Genomic DNA, 25448 nt, shown 5'->3' on the forward strand with positions numbered 1-25448 from the left:
ACAAACTTGGCAGGCAGCCTCACAGGTCATCACAGGCTCTGCAGACCTCCAGGGCAAGGTCTGTGTGTGCGAAGTCGGTGCCGCCCCAGCCCCCACCGCGAGGCCCTCTGATACTCGCTGAATGAGCGCAGCCGAGTAAATGTCAGAGGAGTCAAACCGAATATTTGGTTTTGGCTACCTGAACGCCTTTTTTTTTTTTTTTTTTTGTATGCCAGCATTAAATAAAACGTCACTTTCTGATTCTCATAGTCATCGGTTTAATAACAAATCAATAACCAGTACTTTACTGTGCCACATATCGTTCTTGAATGTTATTCACGCTCACTTAATCCTAACAACACGCAAGTGCTGTACGATGCGCATTTCACTGGTCAGATAACTGGGGAGGTCGGTTAACCAATTCGGATTAATACTGATAACACGGGCAGCCAGGGTGTGGCAGAGCCGCCGCCTGAGATTTTATGCCATTGGTTGGTAAGCAGCTTTCCTGTTTATGACAAGTTGTCCACGCCCTATAGACAAATACGGACCTGACGCCTGCCACGCCAGCTCTGGCACAACCTCAGTATGAAGTGACGGGTGACAGGCAGGACTCAGCCCAGGCACCTGCTGTGCTCTCCACGCAGCTCTGCAAAGTAAGCCCCTGCCCCAGTGCGCATCCCCGAGCACCGTGCTCCACTCCGGTCACAGGTGCGTGAAAAAGCACGTGCACACCGATAGAGTTGAAAACGAGGAAAGGTCACGTCATTTCGACACGAGACAGGGAGACACAGGCAGGCTCAGGAAGACTCGGGATGGAAGACGCCCTACAGTCTGTGCGCAACGAATGTGTTTAATCAACAATCCACTGGCCCCAGGAGCTGGGAAGGCCCTGGGATAAGGCCCTGGGATAAGGCCCTGGGAAGGAGGCGTATGAGTCTCCCGCTCAGGATGGGTTATGGGTACGGCTCAGCACAAGGAAGCCCACTCACCCCTCCTATGGAAAAAAAGACCCCCACATCCTGCACACCTGCACGGGCACTGCACACCTGCACAGGCACTGCACACCCGCACGAGCAAGGCCACTCCCTCTTCACGTGCTTGGAAAGCAGGCGGCCCAACACAAGCAGCGCCAGGGGCCTCGCCCTCTGCGCCGCCCCCGCCGCCCCCGGCTCTCCGGGCAGCAGGTGGGGGTCCCACGGCCGCTCCGCGAACGTAGAGCCCCAGAGCGCAGCAGGCGCCGGCTGGGCCTGCAAATCGCCGTCCGGCCGGCAGGGGGCGCCGCACGCGCGCACGTCAGAGACCAGGCGCCCGGAGAGGGGCGCGGGGCGGCCAGGCGCGCGGGCGTGTTGTTGGCGGGGGGGGGGGGGGGGGGGGGAGCTGTTGGGGGGTCGCCCTCTCGCCCGTCCTGCGTGTCCCGGTCTCCCCGCGCGCGCTCTCCTCGCGCCACGGCCGCCCGCCGAGGGCCCCGTGGGTGGGGAGGGGGTCGAAACGGCCCTGAGGCGGCGGGCGCCGCGCGGCAGCGGCGCGAGCCCGAGGGGGCGGGGAGGCGCGGGCGGCGGGCGTGCGCGCGCCGGGCGTGGGCGTGGGCGCGGGCGGGGGTAAAACCGAGCGGGCGCGGCGGGCGCGCCGGGCAGAGGGACGCTGGCTACCCTGGACAGCGCATCGCCGCCCGCCGCGGATCATGGTGAGTCGGGGCCGCCGCGCTCGCTCTCCTCACGCCCTCGGCGGCGGTGCCGGCGCGGCGGGTTCGACCGCTGGAACCCGCTGCCCTCGGCCGGCGCCCGCGGTCTCGGCAACTTTGTCCCGGCGCCCGCTCCAGTCCGGCCCCCTGTTGCATGCACGCGGCCGCGAGTGCCCGAGGAGGAACCCGCCGCGCGGCCCTTCCCGCCGGGGCGGAGGGGACGGGGCTTCCCGCGCGGAGGTCCCGGGTCCGGCCCTAACGGCCGAATGCCCGCCCGCCGCCTCGGCTGCCCTCTCCGGCGGGGAGGGGTGTGTCGGCGCGCCGGGGGCTGCAGGCGGGGGTCGCGGCCAGCTTTCCCGGGCCGTCCGGCCTGGAGCCCGGGGTCCCGGGGTGGGTGGGTGGGGGGGTCTCTCCGGCGGCTCCTCCCGGGGCTGGGGCGCCCCCTGCTCGGCTCGGGGCCGGATCCCGGCGGCCGCGAACTCCCCGGCGGGTGGGAGCCCCAGAGCCCGGGTCTCTGGGTTCAGGAGGAGACCACCGTATTGTGTGGGCACTGCGAGGGCCGGCCCTGGGGCCGAAGGGGAAATGCTCGCCCCCGGCGCTGGGCAAATTATGCTAATCCCCTTTCTCTGCGTGTTGCCCTCGCTCCCCTTTCCCGCTCGCTCGCTCGCTCTGCCTGATTACGTGCGAGCGAAGCCTTGGCGACCCCACCTGACCTAGAAATGCCCGCTGGCCCACCGCGGCTCGCCCACCCCCTCGCCTGCTTGGTCGTCTTTGCTTAGCACAGTTCACCGCAGGTTTCTTCATCGTGGGCTTAACCTCTCCCTCCCCCCAGCGTGTCACTTTCAGAAGGACAGAGACTTTGGTCGCTTTGTCCCCTCCGCACGCCGCCCTATCGCCTTGTACCCTGAGCAGGGGCTGGCCCACGACAGGTGCTCGCCAGCTATTTAATTAAACTCAAGAAAGCGTAAAAACACTTGGGGCGGATGCATCGCGGGTGGGGAGCAGCGGGCTTCTCCGAGTGACGGTTGTTAGAGGAGGAGACTCGCAGGTGTCGTTGGGAGGAGTGGGATCGCCGTGGGTAGGGGCCACTCAACTTCAAGGCCTTCGATGGTCAGGGTGTAGGTGGCGGCCTCGTAGGCCTGGTCACTTTGTGCGCTGGGTGTCTTGGCAGCAGAGTGGACAAAGCAACTTTAGGACTGACACTCTCCCCTGGGGTCTGATTCTTATTCCGAAGTATTGGTGGGGGTTGTAGTGGGTAAGAGAACAATGCCAGGGATGTCTCCGTAATTGAAAGGAGAAGTGGAAATTGAGTCAGAACCAAGGGCCAGCTCTTCGAGGCTTTAACCTTGACCCTTGTGATTTTTTTTTTTCCCTCTTTATGTGTTTTTCAGAAAGATTGAGCCTCAGGGGAGATAACTTCAATGTATCCAAGTTGTATCACTTTTTTAAAAGCGGGGCAAGGCTATTGTAGCTTGCAGCAGGTGCCTGCCCCCTTGGACACTGGTTGGAGGCCATGCTGCTCCACTTCTGATCCAGCTCCCTGCTAATGCATCTGGGAAAGTGGTGGAAGATGGTCCAAGTGCCTGGGCCCCTGCACCCACTTGGGAGACCTGGGTGGAGCTTCTAACTCCTGGCTTCACCCAGGCAGCCCTGGCAGTTGCAGCCATTTGGGGAGCGAACCAGCAGATGGAAGATCTCTCTGTGTCCCCTTTTCTCTCTGTGTAACTCTTCCAAATAAATGGATAAATCTTTAAAAAGAAAAGTGGCAAGGAATGGGATTTGGATTTGTAAATAAATTAGTAGTTCATTTCAGACCAACAAGCTTTTGACTCTAGATCCATTACAAGCTCTTAAGATGGTTCTGCTAATTAGACTTATTCCAGAATGTTTTCCTTCCAATCTCCCTCACTTTTTCCACTCCCATGGGGGTACATCTGTGGCAGTGGTTATTAGTCTGCGAGGTTCAGGTGCTTCCCTGATGTGAAGTAGGCTGTTAAATCTTGTAAATGAATCCACATTATATGAGAGTACTTCAGAAACTCTGTGGGAAAATGGAGCTCCAGGTGTTTGGCACAGCAGTAAAGTAGCTGCTTGGGATGCTTCCCCTTGGAGTTTGACTGCTGGCTCCCGATTCCAGCTTTTTCTGCTAATGTGCACCCTGGGAGGCAGCAGATGATGGCTCAAGTTCTTGGGGCCCTGCCAAACCTGAGGGAGACCTGGATTGAGTTTCAGAGTCCTGGCTTCAATCTGGCACAGCTCCAGGTGTTGCGGGCATTTTGAGAATGAACCCATGGGTGGAAGATTGGTCTCTTTAAAACTGTTTTATTTGTATTTATTTAAAAGTTTGGAAAAATGGAAATAAATGATTATTTTGGTGAGGAAAATGGAAATAAAAGATTATTTTGGTGAGAAAAAAATTGAAATTTTTATGATTATAGCAACATAGCTTTTTCATAATATGCATTTCTGGAACTTTTTGAAGATTCTTCCTACACTCGTCCTTAGTTCAGAAAACAAGGTCTTAGGATTCAGGGTTGTCGGTGATCACGTAGTATCTAACTAGATGGGTTTGCATTTTTCAGAGTAGATGTTGATAAAGGGAAAGGAGTTGCACTGGAAACTGATTTAGTGGCTTAATGTAAAAAAAAGACATCAGTCGCTCATTCTAATTTGAAAAAAAAAACTATGCATTTATTTATATTGCTTTCTTAGTCACCTCATCATTGGTATATCACAGACTCTACAGATCTTTGGGAAGAAACGTTCGTTTGAATGTGTCCATTAGAGTCTAGCAGTTTAGTAAGGGGATTTAGAGTTGAGATCTGTGTCCTTCAGGGGTTTGAATCCCAGCACCAGCACTTAACACAGTGTGTTTGAGCCCTGCTGCCTTCTGTAAGAAGCGACGATATTTCTTGGTTTGGGGAGAAGCAAGGTGGTGCATTTCTATGTGTCTAGCAAATTGCGTTGGGTGCTTAGTAAATGTTAGCTGTCTTGATGTGTTTTTTTTTTTTTCATTCTTTTGAGATGTTTGAGAAGAATTACTTCATACTTGCGTCCCTTGTGTGACCCTAATGTGGTGTTCTGTAGCAGCAGTGTCCAGTGGAAGCAGGGAAATAACATTGGTGACCTTCAGTTTTTCTGGTAGCCACATTAAAGAGATAAGTGAAATAAATTTTAATGCATTTCATGTAACCCAGAACATGTGGATATCTCAGCATGTAATTACACCAAAAGTTACTGAATTTTCCCTTTTTTTTTTTTTCATTGAATATCTGTATTCTAAACAGCTTAGTTCAGGCTGGCTGTGTTCCATTGCTCAATAGCCACACGTGGTCAGGATGGTGCTGGAGTACACATCTTCCAGGTTGACCTCTTATCTCCTGCACCTTTCCACGCGTGAGGGCCTCGCACAACCTTAAACCCAGCCCTGCAGAAAGCTCTCGTCTTTCAGGTGTGGCTCGCCGCTGCCCGTGGCCGGTGGTAATTCCACCGGCTCTTCAGTCCCTGCGTCTGAAATCTGACTCTGTACTGTTTCTTGTCTCATATTTTCATATTCTCACTTGAATATTTTCCAACCTACTTACCTTTTTCAGCCTCCTTTCTGCCTTTTCTGTGAGTTTCCTTTTTTAAGGATTTCTTTGTTTCTTTAACTTTTTAACTTCCTACTTTTCAAAACTCTAGGTTCTCTATCTTGATCTCTGGGTTCTACATTCTCACCTTTTCGTGTTAAGTCATACAAAGGTACTTTTAAACATTCATGGAAAATGGAGCTTAAAAATCAGTTTATTTTGGTGCCAAAAATTTTAAAAACATAGTTTTTTATCCACATTTTTGAGGACCCCTTCGTAAGTGTTTTATATAGCTTATTCTCATACCTAATATCTCCCATTTATCAAATATCCAAAGAAGTTCAGTTAACTTGATAATCTGAGGTTAAAATGATCCACTTGAGAAAAGCACAGATAGAGGAGAAAATAAGCCATTGGAAGGGAAAATGAAATTGTTCTTTGAGAAATAGTGATGAAACTGATCAATAGTAATAGCAATGTGATGATGACACCTGACATTCCGACGGTGCTGTGTGAGGAACGATCCCTTTCTTCCGTACTGGAGGAGCAAGGCACAAAGAAAAAGAAGGGCACTGGACCAAGGGTCAAGAAGCCTGGTTTGCAGCGCTGGCTTTACTATTTACTGGCTCAGTTCCCTCAGTCAAGTCGCTGGGAGACACTGTTTGTGCACCTGCTGCACTGGGTGGCGGGGTGTCATGTCTTTCACAAGATGTGAGAATCAGAGGAGACCTCCTCACCTTTATGGGGCTGTTCCTTTGGCCATGGGGATCTTACCCCCAGAAAACTGCCTGAGTACTTGGGTAGTTGGACCTCCCCTCCCCACTCCACTTAAACTGGAGCCTGCACTGTCATATTCACACCCTCCCCACTCCACTTAAACTGGAGCCTGCGCTGTCATATTCACACTTGATCCTCTCACACTGTGTTTTTCTCCAGGGCACACAGGACCTAAGAGTTTGCTATTTACATAGCCTTGGAGATGTTGAACCATTTACTTAGTAGTTATATCATGTGTTTTTTTGTCTCTTCTTACCTGTCCCTTCTCACCTGAATGAACTTTATGAAGACAGCGACATCTGTCTGCTGTCCAGAAATGTATCTCAAGCACCTAGGATGCCCGACATACAGTAAGTGCTCAATGGTTGCTTGTTCAGAAACTAAACACCAATACTTCTGACTCCCAGTGCACAGCTCATTCTCTTCACATCCTATTTTTCATCCCTATGAAAAACTATTGAGAAGTGAACATTTGCTTTGCAAAAATAAAATGCAACTCCTCTCTGGCTTTTAGCAATGCATATTCATCACCATCTCCGTGTCCCTGGGGGAGGCCCTACTGCAGGAGGGGCTGTAGGCTGTTGGGAGGACTCGCTGGGCTTCACTGCCTGGGCTCTTTCATATCCCGCTCTCCAGAGGCAGAGGGATTGCCATTCCTTTGTGTTTTCTAAGAAGGCATTACCCCCCCCCCCCCTTCATTGACCTTTTCAGCATTCAGACTCCTAAAAAGGCATAGTTACAGAGAGGGAGAGGCAGAGCGAAGTCTTCCACCTGCTGCTTCGCTCCCCAGATGGCTGCAACAGTCGGGGTTGGGCCTCTCTCAAGCCAGGAGCTTCATCCAGGTCTCCCACTAGGGTCCAGAGGCCCAAGCCCTTGGGCCATCTTCCACTTCTTCCTCGGGCACATTAGCAGTGAGCTGAATTGGAAGTGATGCTGCCGAGACGACTCCTAGAGCCATATGGCATGCCACGCTGCAGGTAGCTTTAACCTGCTGTACCACAGTGCTGGTCTGAGCAGGCTGGATTTTGATGTATGGAGAAGGGGAGGAATGTAGGATCTAGCTGACATCCCTGTGAGGGTAAGTGACCAAGTGACCGCGTGAGGCCCCAGAAGTAGTCACACAGATGTATGTGAGGAACATTGCACCGAGAGCAGTTTGATGGACACGCTGTGTCTTCACAGAGCCCAGCGTGGACCAGGTACTGAGCAGTGCTTTTGAGTGTGCAGTCTGTGGACCGGTAGCATTATGGGATTGACATTTGGGAGATGTGAATCAAGTCAGATGTTGGAAAATCTTGAATTTGAGGCTAAGAAGTTTCTCTTAGATAATTTTTTTTTTTAAAAAAGATTTGTTTGAAAGGCAGAGGCCAAGAAGATTTTCTTAGTTTTTTTTTTTTTTAATATTTATTTATTTGAAAGGCAGAGAAAGAGTTTCCATCCTCTGGTTCATTCCCCAAATAGCTGCAGCAGCTGGGGCTGGGCCAGGCTGAAGCCAGGAGCTCCATCCGGGTCTCCCACGTGGTGGCAGGGACTCAGATACTTGATCTCCTGCTGCCCATGTACATTAGCCGGGAGCTGAATCGGAATGTCTTAGGTTCTGAAGGCAGTAGAGAACAAGTAGGCTTTTTTTTTTTTTTAAGATTTTATTTATTTATTGAGAGGTAGAGTTACAGAGGGAGAGAAAGGTCTTCCTTCTGTTGGTTCACTCCCCAGTTGGACGCCAGAGCTGTGCCGATCTGAAGCCAGGAGCTTCTTCCGGTTCTCCCACGTGGGTGCAGGGGCAAGGGCAAGGACTTGGGCCATCTTCTGCTTTCCCAGGCTATAGCAGAGAGAGCTGGATTGGAAGAGGAGCAGCCGGGACTAGATCTGGCGCTGCAGGCGGAGGAATAACCTACTGCGTCACGGCGCCAGCCCCCACAAGTAGGCTTTTGGAGTAGAGAATCAAATGATAAAAATATTTAGGAAGAGTAATCAGGTTTCCATACTGGTCGGCTTGGGAGAGCCTGGATGAAGAGGCTGGAAAGGGCCTGAGCCAGCTCCTCGGCTTCATTTGTTTTCTAAATTGTCAACTTTTGGAAAACTCCCTTTAACCACATGCGCCTGTTCAGTCATTTGAACAGTGTTCTCACCCATAAAAGATGTATAATATCTTTGACATGGGCAACATCAGATTTGGTCTTTAATGTCTGTCTTCTCAAAAAATGAGAGCCTAGTGAAGATTGTGTCAGATAATACTTAGGAAGCTGTTATGATACCTAAATTGGCTGCTGTTAAATGCTCAAAGCTGTTATCAAAAGACCATCATACTCATATTTACAATCTGAACTTTTTTCTTTATTCCTGCACTAGAAATTTTTAAAATATCTTGACTAACCTACATGTACTTGCATTTTAAAAAATCATATTCCTGTGATAATTGACTTTGGTTTTAATGTTCGGGATTTATTTTCCTGGAGAGAATAAAAAATGTTGTTTCTTCTGATTTTTGACTCCTTGGGCTGCGTGAGTTCTGTTAGAGTAGTGAAAAATGAAAATTGAATTATATGTTTGCTTCAAAACAGTTTTTCTTACTGAATAATTCTCATCCGTAGATGAACTTGCATTAAATGGAATGCTTTTTGAAAACTTTCATGGATTTGAGTCACAACTTTAGAAAATCCTAAGAGCTCTGCATAATCAGATTAAACCTTAGCTATTTGCCCAGCCACCTACATCAAATTGCCTGTCTTGAGCTTCTTAATAGTGCTTAATCTAATGCCTTAGCCCCTAAAAATTTACATGAAAATGTATCTTACATTCTCTCTTTCCCACTGGGTCCTCATTATTTCAGTTTGTGAAATCCTAAGTAGAGCAGATTATTGGATTTTGTGTGTTTTGTTGGAAATATTGAGGTAAAGAACGCATATGTGCACATAGCTGCTTTTCCTACTTCTTGGTTAGTTCAGAAGTAGCAAAAATTGATTAGACATAAAAGAGTAAGCTGGGAGTAGAGATTTGTGTAGTCTAGGAGGGCAGCTTGGCAGAGGCTAGGGCTAGGTGAGGAGAGTAGAAAGCATGTTGGACGGCGAATTCTCCAGCCTGGCTGGAGTGAAGTTACCATATAAGGCCTGTTGAAGAAATGGCTAGAGGAGTACTTGCACCAAGTGGAATGAAGTTTGAGTCCAGAGCAAAGACCAAGACTTCTCAACGTAAAATCCTTTCCTACCTGGTAGGATTCTCTTGCCATGTATGCTTGACCCCCATTTTCAAATAAAATAGATGAATTACACTTCCATGTTGTGGTCACCGTTAAAGTTACTTCCCACTGCATCCTCACATACCACCTGTTGGCCTGGTGTGTCTGTCTACACAAGGCTTCCGTCACAGCCTCTCAGCGGCATGTGACTTGCTTATTGAATACTTTGTCCACGTGTATATCATCGGCCTCCGCACCACCTGTGAGCTCCAGGAGTGGGAGCTCCCAGCCACCCTGCTGCTATAATTTCAGCACCAGAGTACTCCCTGCACAGAGCACGCTCATAGAGAATGTGTGTGATACGTGGACAGATGTGTGAAGTGGCTTTCCTGTGTGTCAAGGAACTGAGATTCAGAGAAGTTGTTTTCTGTATAGTCATAAAACTAGTCCGTGGTGGACAGGGATTCAGGCCCACTGCCTACCCCTGCGCTGTGTCCTCTGTCCCATTGCTTGTTGCTTTATCCCAGTAGGCTTTCCTGGTACCCATGATTACGGAGTAGTTACCTGGTTTCAGTTTGACCATTCTTGTAAAAAGTTCTCCTACTGAACTTCTCCTAATACATGTTACAGTGTAAAGGGCCAGAGGAGGGAGGATTTTAGCACGTTTATATGGATCTGAAGTTGTTTAGAGCTATTTGAATTCTATTTTTCTTAGAATTCACTTTTCAGCAAATACTCACTTTACAAACAATGAACAAATATTCATTTGTTCACTTATTTATTCACATGCTGGGTACTGTTCTAGGTGTTGGAATGCACCAGGGAGGAAGTTAAGGCACAACTTCATGCATGCATTCTAGAAGAGAGGATTCGGATAGTAAACCCTAACCATAGTAAGTACATCGAATACATGTTAGGAAGTAAACAAGCTGTGGATGAAAATGCAGGACGGGGTGAGAGAGAGGCACGCCGGATGTACAGGATGTAAAGGCATGGAGCGGAGTTCCTCACTGCAGACAGAGTAGTTGAATCGGTATTGTTGAACCATACATTGTTGGAAGAAGTCTATTATATAAAGAGTGTTTTCAGGCCTTCAGTCACGTTCTTCTGTTTATTTATTCTGTGGGGTTTCTACACAAGGACATTCTCATGCAATAAGTTGCTTTGCAGAAAATGAAACCACTTGCATGCAGAGTTGAGTTTGTCATGAGAGATATATCTATAAAATTAGTCTATTTTGAGGTAATATCTATATTTTTAAACTTGGTTCTAGATTTGCTGTCTCTGGCATTGCTTTCTTAGTTCCATAAGTGATTCCTTGGTCCAGGTCAGTTCAGTAGAATCACTTTGGGGAAATATAGTAAAAGTAACAACAAATCCACAGCAAGACTTACTTTAGAATACCCAGTAGTTTGATGCAGTTAAGAAAACACATGGTTTTCATAGAAGTATTTTGTCAATATTTATTCATTTCTCAAAGTCAGCCTAAATTCGGTGTGACAACTAGTTTCCAGATTCCTCTCCTGAACAAAGTGCTTAAGTAGGCCAGCTGGCTGCTGGTAGCAGAGGCTCCTTGAATGTGCTGTATATTTTGTAACCATTTGAGAGCGATTCAGTTGTTTTTTCATTGTGAAAATATGTGGCACCTGCCCTGAGAGTCACAGGACTTGGTGATGATCATCTGCGTACAGTAGAAAAGACTAAGGGTGTAATCCTTGACTTCTGGGACTCTATAGAGGCCCCATCTCGATCTCACTCACTCTTCAACCTGTTGGGTAGAAGACTTTTTACACAATTTGGATAAAAAGTTATATTGGGCAGTCATTGAGTAAGTCCTGCAAATTAATAGTAAGATGGGAAAATTTTTCTTACCCTAACGTTCCTTCATAAATCGGACCTCAACCTTATGAAAGAGGTAGGTGGAAAATAGTGTACACTCCACGTAGGAGTACCCCCTCTGACTTGTCTGGCAAAGTAGAAATCAGAGCCTGGGTAGGTCATTGACATTTACCAGAGAAAGGTATCTGGTTTGCCATGGAGGTGTAGAAAGCTCTGACTAGACAACCAGGTCAGTTAGGCAAAGGTGAAAGTTTCTTGCACATACAGGAACTTGCTATAAGATGAGTGGCGTGATGATGAGTGGGAAGACTGTATAGGGCATGGTGTTGGGACAAATGGCCTTCTGTTTGCTCAGAATTCTCTACTTGACGTACAGAAATAAATTCCAGATCATTTAAAAGCCTAAATAAAAATGAAGCTTGAAGACAGAAAACAGAAGTTATTGTATGAATGATTGTTTTTAAAAATTCATTAATTTGAAAGGCAGAGTTGGAGATGGAGGGGGCGAGAGAGAGAGAGAGAGAGAGTGATCAATCTTAGATCTGCTGGTTCACTCCCTACCTGGCCTCAAGGGCCAGAGCTGGGCCAGCCCAAGCCAGGAGTTTCTTCTGAGTCTCCCACATGGTTGCAGAGGCCGCAGAGGCCCAAGCATTTGGGCCATCCTCCACTACTTTCCCAGGCACATTAGGGAGCTGGATCGGAAGTGAAGCAACTGGGACTTGAACTGGTGCCCATAGGAGATGCCAGCATCACAGGCGGTGCTTTGCTTGCTAAGCCACAGTGCCAGCCCCAGGAATAAATTTTTTTTTTTCTGACAGGCAGAGCAGACAGAGACAGAAAGAAGGAATAATTTCTTAAGCAAGACTTAAAAAAAAAAAAAAAACTATAAAAGTTATACGTTTAATCACATCAAAATTAAAATTTTTGAGACGATAGAAGATACCATACGGAGAGATGATTTGAAAAGAATAAGGCTAGAAGGTATTTGCGATTTGTGTAAAAAAAAAAAAAAGATTAGCATCTAGAATATATAAGTGACTTTTATAAATTAATAAATAGAAGACCAGCAATCTATTAAAAACCATGGAAAAGGTTATTAAATGGCAGCTCACTGAAGAGGAAGCTTTCATATTAATAAATATTTAAAGACATGCATAACTATAGTAGTAATAGGAAATGCAAATTAAAACCATATCACATCCATGAATGTGGCAAAAATTAAAAACTGACATTAGCAAGTTCCACAGAATTTTTTAAAAGCAGTCTGGTAGTTTATGCGAAAATTAAAAATACATTCCCCAAGTAACACAGCAATTCTGCAACTGGACTTATTCACAGAAATTTTCACTTGTGAGCATACAGAGATTGTATGAAGCAACATTTTTTTTAATAACAAATTGTAAATAACCAAAATACCCATCAGTAAGGAAGAGGTTAAATGGCAGTTTGTTCATATGATAGACTGCGGCAGTCAAGATGAGAAAACTAGATCCACATGTATCAACACAATGGGATCTCCTAAAGCAATGTCGGGTGACAGAGCAGGCTGCAGAAAGATGGGTGTGAATCATGTATACAGATCGTGAAGATGTGCAAAACTGCAGTTTTGTTTGTGAATATCTAAATGTATAAAAACATGGACTGGAAGGCTTGATATCAGGTGTATCAGCAGTTACCTCTGCGGAAGGAACAAGGGATATTGGGTTGGGAGGTGTAGCAGCACATGGTGGTACTCAGTATTTATTGGACTGTACAAGACCTACCTAAAGTAAATGACAGAACATTCATGTGATGTGTTTGTTTTACTGGTCTGTTCGTTTTGATGCCTTTACCTTTATCCTTAAGTGAAAAACCATCCTGGATGCGAGGTCTCAGCAGGTCTTGGCCGAGGAGCCCCAGGGCAGGAGGGCTTTCTGTGGTTTTCCGGGACCCTGATGCTTTCCTCTTGGCTGCCTGAATCAACATCCGAAAGGTCTTTGGGGTCACACTCGGCATTCTGGCACTTTTAGAGAACTAAAGGGCAAATTGTCCACGGGCCTGTTTGTCATGCTCGGGCCAGAGTGAGGAGTGAGCCTGTTTTCCCTCGCGAGAGCAAGAGAACGCCTCAGATGAGGCAGCTGCCGATCACGCCGAGAGGTTCCCCTCTGTGGCCCTGGGGCTGGTCACAGATGGGAACAGGAGAGCTGGGAGAGAAGTGTGAAGGCTGAGGAGAGCATTTGTCCTCAAGTTGTGCACCATCAATATCTGTGTTTCCTGATCACAGGTCAGGCGTGGTGTGCAGGGCTAGTGAACCCACTGCAGTAGGCTTCTCATTCTCCCTTCTCTATTGCACGTTCATTCCTAGTTTCCCTAGTCTGTCTCTGAGAGCTGTGATGGTGAATTGTGTTTCTTTGTTTTTCACACCGCTGCATTTCTTTTTTTATTTTTATTTTTTTATTTTTTTTTTTTATTTTTGACAGAGTGGACAGTGAGAGAGAGAGAGACAGAGAGAAAGGTCTTCTTTTGCCGTTGGTTCACCCTCCAATGGCCGGCGCGGCCGGCGCGCTGTGGCCGGCGCACCGCGCTGATCCGATGGCAGGAGCCAGGTGCTTTTCCTGGTCTCCCATGGGGTGCAGGGCCCAAGCACCTGGGCCATCCTCCACTGCACTCCCTGGCCACAGCAGAGGGCTGGCCTGGAAGAGGGGCAACCAGGACAGAATCCGGAGCCCCGACCGGGACTAGAACCCGGTGTGCCGGCACCGCTAGGTGGATTAGCCTATTGAGCCGCGGCGCCGGCCGCACCGCTGCATTTCTAAGACATCACTCATGAAGCACCAATTCGGGGAGCTTCTCTGTGGGGTGGCAGTGTGAGTGTAAGGCTGTGACGCTGTGGCCCTGCCTTGGGACTTGAAAATGCAGAGCCCCGAGTGACTGCTGAACCTCTGCTCTGAGTGCAGGCCTGTCGCAGCCACTCTTACAAATACGCCCTCAGTCTGCAGCCGCACCACGACGTCAGGATGGTCATCCTCGTAGAGGACAGAGATCCTGCACGGAGGTCGTGTTTTGGCCTACATCATGTAGCTGCTCAGGGGGTCAAGACTGGAACCTGTGTCAAACGCCTTTTTTTTTTTTTTTTTTTTTTGCTGTGACCCACACTGAATGTCTCTGCCCCTCTTTAACCATGGCCTTGAGAGACCATCTCACCCCCACCCCCAACACACACAGTAGACCCAGGCTAAAAATAGGCGCCAGTGAGTGGCAAGAGGAGCCCGCATTCCTGTAAACAATGGTCGTTCATCATCTGCCCACTCCGGGCTGTTGGGCCAGCTGCTGTGCCTCTCTGACTTCACTTTTCCTGCTCTGTCACGGACGGGTGAAACTCTGAGACTGCCTCACAGTTCACGGAAAAGTGGAATTAAGATGCCTGTTTATATTTGGTGTAAAATTAATGCATTTTTTTTTTCATAATACATATTGGTCATGAACTTTTTGAAGATCCCTTGTGTCTGTTTGGTACATGGAGCAGTTGAGAGAACTAAATAGCATGCAGTGTCCCAGTACAATGGCTGCATCTGATAAACACATTCTAGCCGTTTTCATTGATTATCTATGTTAAAGTACGTAATTGTATAAGAGATCAGTCTTCACGGCGGGTATAGGATGCTAATGTGGGAGAATTTAATTTTGTTCATTCTGAGTCAGTGCGGTGAAAAGGAAAGGAAAAGGAGAGCCCACAACCACCGTAACAACACGGAGGGAATTTGTTCTTCCGATAGAGGCAGTTGCTCCCGGCTGAAGCCTTGCAGTCACGGGTCAGCCTGTTTGCCCACGCCCACTCCCGCTCAGCGAAAACTACAAAGTGGCCCAACTGAACAGCCAGATCCTTTTGGCCATCATAGCAAATGAGGCCTACGGTGTTCTGGGATGACTTATTTTAACCCGTTACACAGAGTGCTTTATCCAAACCCCACACTGGAAACCAAATCCCCAGAGAGGAAAAGACCTCCCGGAACCGGAGCACCCTCTGCATAGTTGTGGAACAATTCTGTAGCTGCCGTTTGCTGGGTAGGAGAGAGATGCATGTGTGTAGATTTTTTTTTTCCCTCTCACAGTTCAGATCATTTGGAGGAATGGAGTCAGGGAGAATGATATTTAGCAAAGCCCACACAAAAGGCATGGGCTTCATCTGTAGAAATGTGAGAGAGGTAATAGTTGTGCCACATTCTGAGAACAGGCATTTGAAAAACTGATAAACTGGAATGAATCCAATAGAAAATGCCAAAGAGGGTGAGGACCTAGAGCTCGTGTCATGCAGCCAGGCGCACGTCTAATATATAACACCTATCAAGTAGCCAGGTCCTGTGTGTGTGGGGGGGGGCAGGAAGTGGAAAAGGCCATGTACAAGGTCAGGGGAACGAGGGAGTGGACAGAGGTGAAGGCTCAGGTGACGTTCCTCTTGTCCAGTGTCGGAAGGACCCAGGTGTGGAAGACCAACAGTGTGCGAGACTGTCGAGGAAAGACCCAGGATTTGTAACTATAGAGTGGGGAAAGTGTTTCCGCAGAACGTGAAGAACAGCTTTTGAAAAACAACCGTTTTTAAAGTGGACTGTACCACCTTATCAGTTAGGACTCGGGTTTTCTGGGGAGGTGGGTACATGTCTGCGGAGTTATTTCAGAAAGCAGTGGTTTCCAGCTTTGGGTGGAAGTTGGATTAGATGTTGATGCCTCTCTGGTGTTCCGAGGGCCAGGAACTGCTCATATTCATCTGAGGTTTAAAAAAACATTCCTCCTGAGCTCATTTATTTATTTATTTTTTCTTTTTTTTTTTTTTTTGACGGGCAGAGTGGACAGTGAGAGAGAGAGAGACAGAGAGAAAGGTCTTTGCCGTTGGTTCACCCTCCAATGGCCGCTGCAGCTGGCGCGCTGCAGCCGGCGCACCGTGCTGATCCGATGGCAGGAGCCAGGTACTTATCTTGGTCTCCCATGGGGTGCAGGGCCCAAGGACTTGGGCCATCCTCCACTGCACTCCCTGGCCACAACAGAGAGCTGGCCTGGAAGAGGGGCAACTGGGACAGAATCCGGCGCCCTGACCGGGACTAGAACCCAGTGTGCCGGCGCTGCAAGGCGGAGGATTAGCCTAGTGAGCCGTGGCGCCGGCCTGAGCTCATTTATTTTTTATGACTTATTTATTTGAAAGATAGTCACAGAGAGAGGGAGAGAGAGAAATCTTCCATTCGTTGGTTCACTCCTCAAATGGCTGCAATATCTGAAGCTGGGCCAAGCCAAAGCCAGGAGCTTCTCCCCGGTCTCCTATGTGGATGCAGGAGCCCAAGCACTTGGGCCATCTTGTGCTTTCCCATGTGCATTAGCAGCAAGCTGGATTGGAAGTGGAGCAGCTGGGTCCTGAACCAGCGCCCACATGGGATGTCGGCACTGCAGGTGGCGGCTTTACCTGCTTCGCCAGAGCGCCAGCCCCCTGTGTGTTCCTGTGCATTGCAGAACTCTGCAGCATAGAGAGCTAGTGTGATGGGAAAGAAATCCTCGTAGTGAAAATTGATGTTTAGATCTTTATTTTATATCATTATTTTCACAGAAGGGCAAGTTTAAGAAATGAAGAATTATTCACAGCAAACTTTAATATTTTACCTATAAATCTCTTACCGGTCAAAGGTTATAAAATTCCCATTAGAAGCAACTAAGAGTCAATACCAAGTGTTCTCACCACAAAAAAAGTATGTGAAGTAACGTATTTGTGAATTAGATCTATTTAGCCATTGCATAATGTATACATATTTCAAAACATTATGTTGTATACCATAAATATGCAAGTCTACTTGTCAGATATCTTAGAAAAAGCAAATCCCTGTAGGATAGTTAATCTATAGATACAATAATATTAAAATTTCATGTAACAAATGAAGAAATGAGACTATAGTCAGTAGACTGTCAACAATCATTTTTTCCATATGCTGGAGTTATATAAAGCTAAGTGTGAGTTAACAGTGTGACCAAAGCCAAGTTTTTATACCATTACTCTAGTGTTGTGTTGGAACACAAAGGTATACGTATTTTACTTGATTCTAAAATGTAGTTGGACACCTTGAGGCATGTCAGTGTTCTCTGAATTCTGTCTTAATAAAGTCTTTGTTTCAGGTAAATGAATGAATCGACAGTGGTTAATCCAGTCATAATAAAAAGAAATAGAAAATTGAAGTCAAGGCCAGGAACTGGGCTTTTTTTTTTTTTTTTTTTTTTTTTTTTTGCGTGTTAGAGAGGTAGACAAAGAGTGGTGTGCCATCCACCCGTTCACTGTCCAGATGGTTGCAACGCCTAGAGCTGAGCCTGTCCAAAGCCAGGACCCTCAAGCTTCTTCCAGGTCTCCCACGTGGGTGTAGGGGACTAAGGACTTGGGGCACCCTCCACTGATCTCCCAGGCCATAGCAGAGAGCTGGATTGGAAGTGGAGTAGTCAGGACTCGAACCAGTGCTCACATGGGATGCCGGTACTGCGGGCTGGGGCTTTAACCTGCTGTGCCACAGCGCCGGCGCACAGAACTGTGCTTCTTAAATCATGTCCCAGTGCTTCCTGCCTTATAACAATTACTAACTTTATAGTGACGCATTACTTTATTAAATGGTCCAGGCTCTGCTTCCGATCCCAGCTTCCTGCTAATGTGCACCTTGGGATGCTGCAGGTGATGGCTCAAGAAGTTGGGTTTCTGCCACCTGTGTGGGAGACACGGATTGAGTTGAAGGCTCCTGGCTTTGGTGTGGCACAGCTCTGGCTATTGGCAGGCATTTGGGGAGTAAACCAGCAAATGGGAGATTCCTCTGTCTCTGTCTTTCAAATATATAGTAAAAGTTGTTTAAAAAAATGTGCTCACCCTGGTTAGAATGGCTCATATACAGAAATCTACCAACAGATGCTGGCAAAGATGTGGGGAAAAAGGGACACTAACCCACTGTTGCTGGGAATGCAAACTGGTCAAGCCACTATGGAAGTCAATCTGGAGATTCCTCAGAAACCTGAATATAACCCTACCATACAACCCAGCCATCCTACTCCTTGGAATTTACCCAAAGAAAATTAAATTGGCAAATAAAAATCTGTCTGCACCTTAATGTGTATTGCAGCTAATTCACAATAGCTAAGACCTGGAATCAACCTAAATGCCCATCAACAGAAGACTGGATAAAGAAATTATGGGAGATGTACTCTATAGAATACTATACAGCAGTAAACAATGAAATCCAGTCATTTGCAACTAAATGGAGGAATCCAGAAAATATGCTGAGTGAAATAAGCCAGTCCCAAAGGTACAAATATCATATGTTCTCCCTGATCAGTGGCAACTAACCAAGCACCAAAAAGGAAACCTTTTTGAAGTGAAATGGACACCATGAGAAACAGTGACTTGATCAGCCCTTGTCCTGACTGTTGATGTACAATGTAATACTTTACCCCTTTTACTATTTTTTTTGTTCTACTTAATACTATTGATTGAACTCTTTAATTAACACACAGTTATTCTTAGGTGTTTAAATTTCACTGAAAAGTGATCCCTGTTAAATATAAGAGTGGGAATAAGAGGGAGGAGATGTACAATTTGGGACATGCTCAATTGGACTTGCCCCAAATGGTAGAGTTAGAAACTTGCCAGGGGATTCCAATTCAATCCCATCAAGGTGGCATGTATCAATGCCATCTCGCTAGTCCAAGTGATCAATTTCAGTTCACAATTGATCATACTGATAGGACTAAGAGTCAAAGGGATCACATAAACAAGACTAGTGACTGCAAATACTAACTGATAGAATAAAAAAAAAAAAAAAGGGAGAGAATGATCCAACATGGGAAGCGGGATACACAGCAGACTCATAGAATAGCAGATGTCCTAAACAGCACTCTGGCCTCAGAATCACCCCTTAAGGCATTTGGATCTGGCTGAAAAGCCCATGAGAGTATTTTAGGCATGGAATGCCAAGACACTCTGGCACAAAAAAAAAAAAAAAAAAAAAAAAACAAAAAAAAAAACACCAACCCACACACAAACAAATGAAAGATCTCTGCGAGATCCCAGTGGAAAGAACGGGCCATCAAAGAAGGAGGTACCTTTCTCTGAAGGTGGGAGAGAACTTCCACTTTGACTATGACTTTGTCTGAATAAGATCAGAGCTGGTGAACTCAAAAGGCTTCCATAGCCTTGGCAACTCATGACAAGAGCCTCAGGTGATTACTGATGCCGTAAACAAGAGTGTCAATTTGTTAAGTCAACAACAGGAGTCACTGTGCACTTAACTCCCCATGTAGGATCTCTGTCCTTAATGTGTTGTACAATGTGAATTAATGCTATAACTAGTACTCAAACAGTACTTTATACTTTGTGTTTCTGTGTGGGTGCAAACTGTTGAAATCTTTACTAAATATATTCTAAATTGATCTTCTGTATATAAAGATAATTGAAAATGAATCTTGAATGGGAGAGGGAGCGGGAGAGGGGAGGGTTGCAGTTGGGAGGGAAGCTATTGGGGGGGGGAGCCACTGTAATCCATAAGCTGTACTTTGGAAATTTATATTTATTGAATAAAAGTTAAATGTGTGACCAATCTACATCCTGACATCTTTCTGCTAAGTGTTAGGTTTGCCATGAATATATTTTTAAAAGATTTCATCTTCAGCAGAAGTAACCATTGCTGTCATGAAGATTTCTTTGTTAATATATTAAAGTGTCTCCCATTCTACAGAATTTGAGGGCCTAAAGGCACACCAAACTGTAGTGAACAATAAGGTGAAAATCAGACTACATAAATCTGAATCCAGGCAGAGATACCACATTGGAAGGTTTCCCTTCATAAAAGATTGTTACCAGCTGCTGCCTTAATAGGTCCCTTAGAAGATTTAAGACCCCTGTAGTAATGAGAGATGGTTGTGAAAAAAAGTGTTAGTAAGCTGTTTCAGTTTTCCCAGAACTCCTAGTTTGTCACGTGAGAAAAAGGTTGTCTATTGAAAGTCAGTGTATGGTGGCTGTTGCAGATGTCTGCAGTAGAATGGCTCATCCCCAAGTCCAGGGTCAATGCAGAAGAGGCAGCCTGCCCCTCCTGCTGCCCTCCTGGAGCTTGGCAGCCCAGCCCAGATTGCTGCTGGCTTCAGGTTAGCTGTTTACATTTCCAGCCCTTGGTCGCTTCCCTGTGGCTATGGCACAGTGCTAGGATTGGGTAATGGATATAGAGTAGAGGTTATTTGGCTCCCAAGTCTGTAGGCTGGGACATCCTGGAGCTGGCTTCTGGTGGCCCTCTTGCCGTGTTACAGCGTGGCGGAGGCGTCACATGATGAGGCGGAGCAAGCAGCTAGCTCAAGTCTCTCCACCATGAGTGCCCCAGGGTGCCCTTCCCTCATGACCTCATCTAATCCTGATTATGTCCCAAAGGCCTCTCTCCCAAATACTGTCAGCAGGAATGTGGAGATTTTTAACACATGAACCTTTAAGGGGGACACATTCAGACCATAGCTTGCTGTTTTGAAGCTATGCAAGACTTTTCTCCTTTAAAAAAAATTATAGTCTAACATCTTCAACTCTTCTAATGCATATTCATTTTTACACACTCGGATCAGGAAGTCGTCTTGAGTCTTCCCTTCTACGGAGACTACCCCTTGAGAAACAATGAGAACTTGTGATGAAGCTGTGTACAGTAGCAAAGTGAAAGCCAGGCCATCCTAGCTGTGGCTCTAGGAATCGCTGCTTGCACGGCGCCATCCCTCTCCCTGCCCAGAGTGACTACCTGGTAGTGTTACTGAGTTTATCCTCTCCCTTGTACAGGTTGGGAGGAAAATTGCTGTAATTCTTTTATTTCTGTGTTTACTATGCAACTTAACATTCTAATGATACAGCTCAAAAGCTGTATTTTAAAAAATATTTTTTTAAAACAAAGTCTAAAATTTCTGCTAAGAAAGTTTTAAATCATAAAATCACTGTGCTTTTGTGTTTTATAGAAATCAAGTAGTTCTTAATGAGGGAATAGATTTGGTAATATTCTCAAATTATAAGGCTTTAAATGGCCTGCTTTTTTTCTTCTTTAACGATGTATTTATTTGAAAGAGGAAGAGACAGAGCGATCTTCCATCTGCTGGTTCACTCTTCAGGTGGCTGCAATGGCTGGAGCTGGGCAGATCCGGAGCCAGAAGCAGCTTCTGGGTCTCCCACATGAGTGCAGGGGCCCAAGGACTTGAGCCATCATCTGCTGCTTTCACAGGCACATTAGTGGGAGCTGGATTGGAAGTGGTACATCTGGGACTCGAACCCGTGCCCATATGGGATGCCGGTGCTGCAGGTGGCAGCTTTACCCGCTGTGCCACAGTGCTGGCCCTGGCTGTGCTTTTCTAATTCTAATATTTGTGGTGCATTTATAATTCCTTCAAATAGGTATTCATTTTTAAATTTTACTTCTACCTTATTAAAAGCCACACTGAGGATAAGCATTCTAAAGAAGACTTTACTTGTCTGCAGTTGAACTAAAAAATTGTCAAATGAGTGAAATGCCTATAGAAATCGCTCAGTATTACTGATTTTTGGATGATAGCCATTCTACCTGGGGTAAGGTGACACTTCACTGTGTGTGTGGTTTTTTTTAAAGATTTATTTATTTGAAATATAAGAGATTCCAGAGGCCAGCACCGTGGCGCAGTAGGTTAATCCTCCGCCTGCGGGGCCAGCATCCTATATAGGTGCCGGTTCTAGTCCCAGCTGCTCCTCTTCTGATCCAGCTCTCTGTTATGGCCTAGGAAAGCAGTAGAAGATGGCCCAGGTGCTTGGGCCCCTGTACCCTCATTGGAGACCCAGAAGAAGCTCCTGGCTTCAGATCAGTGCAGCTGTGGCCGTTGTGGCCATTTGGGGAGTGAACCAGTGGATGGAGGACCTTTCTGTCTCTCCCTCTCACTGTCTGTAACTCTACCTCAAGTAAGTAAATAAAATATTTTAAAATAATAAGAGATTCCATCTGCTGGTTCACTCCTTGGATGGTTGCAATAGCCAGCGCTGGTCCAGGTTGGAGCTAGGAGCTTCATTCAGGTCTCCCACATGGGTGGCAGGGACCCAGGTACTTGGGCCATCTTCACTGCTTTACCTAGGCCGTTCTCAAGGAGCTGGGTTGTGGAACAGTCGGGACGCAAACCAGTGCCTGTAAGGGAAGCCAGCACCACAGGCAAAAGCTTTACCCGCTGTATCGCGGCACTGGCCCCTCACTGTGGTTTTTGTTTGCGTTTCCCTGATGGCTGGACCATAAGCAAGCATCTTTCATGCTTTGAAAAATGCCTGTTCATGGGGCTGGCGCTGTGGTGTAGTGGGTAAAGCTGCCGCCTGCAGTGTCAGCATCCCATGTGGACATTGGTTCAGGTCCCGGATACTCCACTTTTGATCCAGCTCTCTGCCATGGCCTGGGAAAGCAGTAGAAGATGGACCAAGTCCTTGGGGCCCTGTACCCACGTGGAGATCTGGAAGAAGCTCCTAGCTTCAGATTGGCTCAGCTCTGGCTATCGCGGCCAACTGGGGAGTGAACCAATGGAAGGAAGACTTCTTTCTCTCTCTTTGTAACTCTACTTTCAAATAAATAAATCTTTAATCCTTTCTCCATTTATTAAATGTATTGTTTCTTGAATTCCTAATATAGTCTGGATATTAGTCACTTCTTGCATTCGTAGTTTGCACATACTGTCTCCCATTCTGTCGGGTGTCTCGTCACTTCACTGACTGTTTCCCTTACTTGCAGAAGCTTCTTAGCTTCATGTGATCCCGTTTGTGTATATATATATATATTTTTTTTGATTGCCTGGCTTCTGGGATCTTATCCAAGAAGTCCTTGCCTAGGCCAGTGTCTTGAAGCGTTTATCCTCTGTTTTCCCCTAATAACTTGATGGTTTCTGCATGTGAAATCCAATATTTCCAGTACCATTTGTTAAAGAGACTGTCTTCCTCCAAGGAGTGATTTTTTTTTTCTCATTTGTCAAGTCAAAAAAACAACAAATGCTGGCAAGGATGTGGAAAAAGGTAACCTAATATACTGTTTGTGGGAGTGCAAACTGATAGAACCATTATGGAAGACAGTTTGGAAATTCCTCAGAAAACTAAAAATGCATGTCTCATATGACCCAGCTGTTCTACTCCTGGGAGTATATCCAGAGGAAATAAAATCAATGTGTGAAAGAGTTACCTGCACTACCATGGTAGTCTATAGCAGCTCCATTCACAATAACTAAGATACAGAATCAACCTAGATGCCCATCAAGAAGACCAGATAAGGAAATGTGGTGTATATACAGTATGGAATATTACTCTGCCATAAAAAGGATGAATTCCTGACATTTTCCAACAAAACGGATGCAACTGAAGAATATTATGCTAATTGAAATAAGCCAGAACCAAAAAGACAAATGTTTTCTCTTATTTGTGGTAGTTAATTTATGGAGTTTAAAAATTGTGTGGCTGGTGCTTGCTTTGGCAGCACATGTACCAGGAAGCATTGTGTGGATGTCATGTCATTTAGCATGTGGTTAAATAGTGCGTCCCCGAGTCATACCATGTAAATGATGAGATATTTCCATTTCACAGGTGAAAAAAAGAAATGGGGAGGATACTGAGAATTCTTGGTACTAGTAATGGTGTCTCACTTTAGGTATTGGTTATGACTGATCAAATGACCAAAAACACTCCTGTATCTGTACCCTTAAGTGCATTTTTTGGTATGTATACTGTATTTCAATAAAACGCCTTTTTAAAGCAATCAGTATTTAAAAGGCTACAGATTTCAGTCTCACTGTTTAGTTCTCTCTGCCCAGTTAATATCCAAATTTTGCATCAGTCCTACCTTCTGTAGACATTGAAACCATAATGAAAATAAAATTTAGTTATGTGTTTCACATCCTTATTTTTATTTGACAGGCAGAGTGGACAGTGAGACAGGGAGAAAGGTCTTCCTTTACCGTTGGTTCACCCTCCAATGGCCGCTGCGGCCGGCGCACTGCACTGATCCGAAGGCAGGAGCCAGGTGCTTCTCCTGGTCTCCCATGGGGTGCAGGGCCCAAGCACTTGGGCCATCCTCCACTGCACTCCCGGGCCACAGCAGAGAGCTGGACTGGAAGAGGGGCAACTGGGACAGAATCTGGTGCCCAGACCAGGACTAGAACCCGGGGTGCCGGTGCCGCAGGCAGAGGATTAGCCTAGTGAGCCGCGGTGACGGCCTCACATCCTTCTAATAGTCTCTTCAGAGCCGTTATATAGGCAAAGAGTGTGCTGGCATCAGGTGGCAGCAGCAGAGGATGGCTTCAAAGAGACTTGGGAAGATGGAGGTGAAAAAGAATGGAGGTGGCAGGCAGTGGCCACAGAGAGTCCCGGGAGAATGCAGAAGCCCCCACCCCACGGACGGTTGCTGCTGCTGTTCACACTGCCGGTTCTGCCTCCAGTGAGGCTCTGAGGGGGGAAGAACCCCTCTTCCTTCTGTCTGCTCCAGACCTGGAAGGAGGATTGTGCAACGGTTTCTCTCAAGTGCAGGGGAGAGAAATCAAAACAGATTGGGCCACTGAGGTTGGGAACAAACTCATTGTGCTTCTCCTCCCATTAAGCAGTCTGCTCTTCCAAAAAGACAATTCAGATCAAGGTGACTGTTGAATTTTGCACCTTTGATTTCAAAGTCCAGAATAATTTCATGTTTGCTATTTGCTGGTATTTAGCTAACATTTCATTATTTATTTGAATCTGGCACTCTGCCTACTGACCTTGAGGCTATAGAAAAGGAGGGGAAAGGATAGGAAGGAGAGGAGAGCGAAGACTTAGCATCATTGTCTTTAAAACTTCAGAGCTAGAAAGGGCCTTGGAGATCATTTTATTCTATGCTACTATGTTCTGTGCTGTAATTGCAAAAACTAGGTCTCCAGGGGTCTAGTTAAGAGAAGGAATAAAATGATTGTGTTTACTTAGGGAGCATTTCAAACTACAAAATACTTGCTGTTGTCTATTGAATAGAAGTGATTTATCCACAAGAAAATGGAAAGTAATATTTCATAACAGCGTTCGTTTGTAGAATTCAAAACAATGGCCAAGAAGAGCACTGAGAGAGGATTGTGTGTGACAACACTAAAAGACGGTCAGAGCTTGATGTTTATGTGCTTTATTATCACACAGCAGTGTGGCAAAGGCATTGGCTCAGCTGCATGTGTTTTATGTCTTATAGTGAATAATTTTATATTCTGCCACTCATTATCAGTAAAATAGATAATCGCTGTCACACACACCCCACTCCCCCGGTAGAATTGTGCTTGTATCCATTAGTGCTGTGTTTTGGGAGACCACATTGTGCTGATGATTGGATGTTAATGAATAAAGTAATTAAGATATCCCTGAAGATGCTCAAAATAACATGAAATTCAAACGTCTCAAATTGGTTTGCAGCACTCTAAC

The 25448-nt window shown here is 46.2% G+C and overlaps 1 protein-coding gene across 1 annotated transcript in view; it reads left to right on the forward strand.

Annotated features, from left to right (window-relative positions):
* The first annotated feature begins 1610 nt into the window (after positions 1 to 1610).
* The window catches only part of ELOVL2 (ELOVL fatty acid elongase 2), a 61303-nt gene continuing 37465 nt past the window's right edge, over positions 1611 to 25448 (forward strand). The window contains exon 1 of the mRNA XM_002714176.6: positions 1611 to 1666. Within this exon, the coding sequence (XP_002714222.1) occupies positions 1664 to 1666 (3 nt within the window). The 5' untranslated portion in view covers positions 1611 to 1663. The remainder of the gene's footprint in view (positions 1667 to 25448) is intronic.

Source organism: Oryctolagus cuniculus, chromosome 5 (assembly GCF_051225735.1).
Source record: "Oryctolagus cuniculus isolate XC-2025 breed Fujian yellow rabbit chromosome 5, ASM5122573v1, whole genome shotgun sequence".
Classification (NCBI taxonomy): Eukaryota; Metazoa; Chordata; class Mammalia; order Lagomorpha; family Leporidae; genus Oryctolagus; species Oryctolagus cuniculus.